At 44.2% G+C, this 4,254-nt stretch overlaps 1 protein-coding gene across 1 annotated transcript; it reads right to left on the bottom strand.

Annotated features, from left to right (window-relative positions):
• Positions 1 to 699: 699 nt before the first annotated feature.
• LOC142134585 (kelch-like protein 26) lies at positions 700 to 3,917 on the bottom strand. Its single transcript, XM_075194551.1, has 2 exons — positions 2,880 to 3,917; positions 700 to 984 (listed from the first exon to the last, which is right to left on the bottom strand). Exons 1-2 carry the CDS (start codon positions 3,915 to 3,917, stop codon positions 700 to 702), a joined length of 1,323 nt encoding a protein of 440 aa, XP_075050652.1.
• Positions 3,918 to 4,254: the final 337 nt, after the last annotated feature.

Here is a 4,254-nt window from a genome sequence, read left to right as displayed (position 1 = left end):
CCTACTTTTGTGTTTGTCCCGCCAGTTGATTTGGTCCCGCCCACATGAGGCCACTTCCAGATTTTTTCCCAGGGCCACTTTATCTTCCCAATCCGCCCCTGTTTGCATATAAGTTAAGTACTGACTGTTTTTTCATGTAGCACACACATATCAACTTTAAATTTCAGTGTACAAATAAGCTGTCAAGTATATGTGTGCTACATGAGAAAACGGTCAGTATTTAACTTATGTGCAAAACAGAATACTAATTTGCACCCCTTGCATTGTAACATGGTTTTGTCCAGGAGACTGAAATAAGAAGTTTCTTAAGTTAAGATCCTTAATGAATCAGGCCCTGGGTTCCTATGGGTGTCAATTTCATCAGGGGTCCGCATGGTGCTGAGGATGGGGTGAAGGGACCCTCTATGAATCATGTGTGGGTTGGGTGTGGTTTCTTATAATATATGACCATACTGAGCGAGGAAGAAGTGGGTAAGACTCTTCAGGATACGCAAGCATTAGGCATATTTGTACACAACCTAATAATGTGTCGAAAACACATTTTAATGCCTAGTTATGTTACGTACAAATAGGGTAGTGCAATGAGATACACAACAGATAAGAATGTGTTATTAATAAAAGCAAAAGTTGCAATTACCGTATATTAAGGAATAAATACAACACCTTCACTTTCGTATAGTCTGCACCCCTACGAGGTCCTCAAACCGGGACAGGTACGTTGCCATAGTTACCTGAAATGTACAGAATGCCTTTGTGGGTGGTGCCAGCGTGATCAGCCACCGGAATCGGGAAGGGGGCGGTGTACTCCCACTTGTTGTCCGCGGGCTCGTACTCTTCCACGCTCTGGGTGAGGTGACCCAATAGAGATCCTCCTCCCACGGCGACGATACGGTCACAGATAACCTCGGTGTGAAAACGCGTCCTTCTCTCCAGCATGCCGGCAGCTTGCAGCCAGGAACCGGTGCGCGGGTCAAACCGAAACACCTAGGAGGGATGACATGGCCGCTGGCAGTAAATCACGCTTTATGTAACCAGGGGAATCTTTCATATTGTTCAGCACAGGGCGAGACAAGAAACGAAGGAGCCAGTGAAGTATTACAGTGACGGGCAACCCGATACACTTCAGGGGCCACGTGGTGTGGCCAGCTACCCTTCAAAAGGGCCACACATCACCCTTAATCTCAGTACTAAGAGAAAACAATGCATTTAATGAAAGAAAGAGACACCTACCTGTAATAACACATCAGCAGGCATTTTACACCAGTCCTTTATTAAGTCCATGACTGATAGACCGGACAGTAAACCTGTTGCTCGTTCACCAGGCTGAGCAGCGGGATTAACCCGTGTATTGCCAGCATGAAACACAGAAAAATTGACTTTGTTACGCCTGCAGTAACCATTCTATGCCTGAAGATGGTGCTATAGGACAGTTTAAGTACTGGTGACAATTATGCGATTGCATTAAGTGGAAAAGGAGACTTTGAGGCGCCGTCACTAACCCAATTTAAAGTAGAATAGCCAAGGAACAGTATCTGGATTAATGAATATTGTTGTTAACTTTCCATGTTATACATATTTTAAAATTCACAATAAAATAATGTTGACATTTCAGTAATAAAAAAAAATAACATGTTAGATTCATAAATCCTCCATATAGAGCATGGTTCATTCTTTTGTTGTCATTAATTAATGCAGCCTACGTAGCTGCAATAGTAAATGAAGGGGGTAGATTTATCAAACCGTCTAAACAGGAAAAATGGAGGTGTTGCCCATAGCAACCAACAGATCCATGCAAACATTTTCTAGAATGTTGTAGATAAATGACAGCTAGAATCTTATTGGTTGCTATGGGCAACGCCTCCACTTTTTATTTTTTGACGGTTTGATAAATCTACTCCTAAGTGGAAAGTTCAGCAGAAGAACATTTTGTTTGGATGGGGGGAGGGTCATGTTCGAGGACCTGGTTAATATTTCACCATCCTAGGTTATGCTGGAATGTGTAGTTCCACAAAAGCCTTTGTGTCTATTATTGATCTAGTGTCACACGTTCATATGTCACTGTCATAACTACACAAAACACAAACATCCTGCGGTCTCAAATTACGGAATTCTTCACTTTTACTCTTCAACAATTAGCATTTCCATTATTCAGTATTATCTATAGAGTTGGATTGTTGTCTTTTACTAAACACGTTGCTACCGGTTTGAGGGGGGGGGGGATCTATATTTTTATTTATATTGTTAGAGTCTTAAGTCTTATTATTTTACCAATGCTGGGATAAAGATATTATAATATCACCCATCTCTCCAAGGAAACATTTACATGGCTCAGTATTCACCTCTTACTTTTAGACAATTTATCAGAGCTCATTGGTTGAAAGATTATTTTTAGATCAAAATAATTAATGCAGCCCAGGTCAATTCAGTTAAATAGTAAGTGAGGAATTCTAAACCGGGTAAATGTCTGGCACGTGGAAGTGCTGTATAGCATACTTGTCAACCTTTTAAAAGTGAGTTCCGGGAGGGGACGGGGCGCAGTCAATCGTGTCATTTTGGCCCCACCACAGCGACGAAAACGTCGTTTTGTCGCAGGGCCAAAATGACACGATTCATTGCGAATAGCATCATTTTGGCAAGTAACTTCCGGGATACTTGCCTGCTCTCCCGGGGAGTCCAGGAGACCTACTCGAATTTCGGGAGTCTCCCGGACATTCCGGGAGAGTTGGCAAGTATGTTGTAGAGTCATGACTGCAGGGGCGTAACTAGACATTTGTAGACCACATAAAAAAAGTTACATAAGGGCCCTCTATACCACGGTAATTACACCACTGCATGCCTGCCATAAACACATAAAATCAGTCTGGTTACGGCACAGTTACCTCATTTGACGGATGTTTGCCCGATGGGTCAAATCTAGTTTGCCCTCCAATGACAAAGAGGAAATCATTAATGACTGCCACGCAGTGATTGTAGACTGGCGAGCTCATCTCTCCAAGCTCAGACCATGAGCTTCCATCTTGGGTTTGAAACCAAATGCCGCTGCAGACTTGGTTATCAGTTGTCCTCCCGCCTAGAACCAGCAGCTTGTCCGAGCTCGACCGTATGGAGGCGCCCTCGCAGGGCATGGTGGGTTGAGCGTACAGCTGAGAGTGGTATTTCAAAGCATCTTGGAGATACCTGAAGCAACTGGAGTCCGTTTTCATGATCGGCGTCTCCTTTATGTATTTCTGAAGATCTTCTAGAGAAATAAGAGGAAAGCGAATTCTCTTGAGGACGTCTCCCGCTTCCTTCAGCCTTGAGCTGTCGTGTTGCAACCACCCCACCGCCAAATTGAACAGATCCAGTTCACTGCAACCCGGGACCTCCTCCCTCTCCAGTATTTCACAGAGCGTCCCTTTGTCTACTTTATTCAGATCTCCAAAGTGACCTGGGATGTCCTTGTAGTGGTGGCCCACATACCCACTGGCTTTCTGTTGTAGTTCTTCTAAGCCATGTTTCATGGCTATGTTCAAGATATCCAGACAGGTTTCGTGGTTCAAGCTACCTTCTAAAAACTGGAAGCACAGTTTCACTGCTTCCCGAACAAGGAGAACCTCTGCCGCCTTTAAGGTATCCTCAATATTGGCCAGGCACAAGGGAAGTTTGTTGGAGTAGATGAAATCTAGGACGTTCCTGAGTCCTTTAGAACGTACATTCTTCAATCTGATGGTGTCTCTAGCCTTGGAATTGGCAAACAGCAATTTACAGTAAGAGCTGGCGGATGCCAGAACTACCTTGTGCGCCGGAAAAAGGACCCCATCGGCTTCCAACGTAACATCACAGAGGTCCCTCTGGGAACGAAACTGCCCAATCCTCTCGAACAACTTCTCTGGAAAGTTGTCCGACATAAAGGTGCAGATATCCGAGCCGTTCTGCATGGTGGAAATAACACCTTAGTAAATGCCCGTAGAAGTTGTGTTACGTTGGCACCAGCAGGTGACCTTCCCACATTGCCGTCCACCGCTTGGATCACTCTGTCAGTCTTCTCAATGAAGCTGCCTGTCTCCAAACAACCTGCAGGTCCACCCCAACAAGAGACCAGGTTCTCTGCATTACAGAAATATTCTACTCTGTTTGGTTAGTGTTGCAAGTTACACAACAATCTCCCAATCTCTCCACTGCTTGGCATTATCCCTGTCCTTTACAACAGAAACACAAATGACCCTTAAGGCACCTTATTTAATGCCTGATTGGTTTAGCACAGATCATAGCAAG

The sequence above is a fragment of the Mixophyes fleayi genome, unplaced genomic scaffold (assembly GCF_038048845.1).
Source record: "Mixophyes fleayi isolate aMixFle1 unplaced genomic scaffold, aMixFle1.hap1 Scaffold_53, whole genome shotgun sequence".
NCBI classification, from domain to species: domain Eukaryota; kingdom Metazoa; phylum Chordata; class Amphibia; order Anura; family Limnodynastidae; genus Mixophyes; species Mixophyes fleayi.
This window is presented reverse-complemented; position numbering and strand designations above follow the sequence as displayed.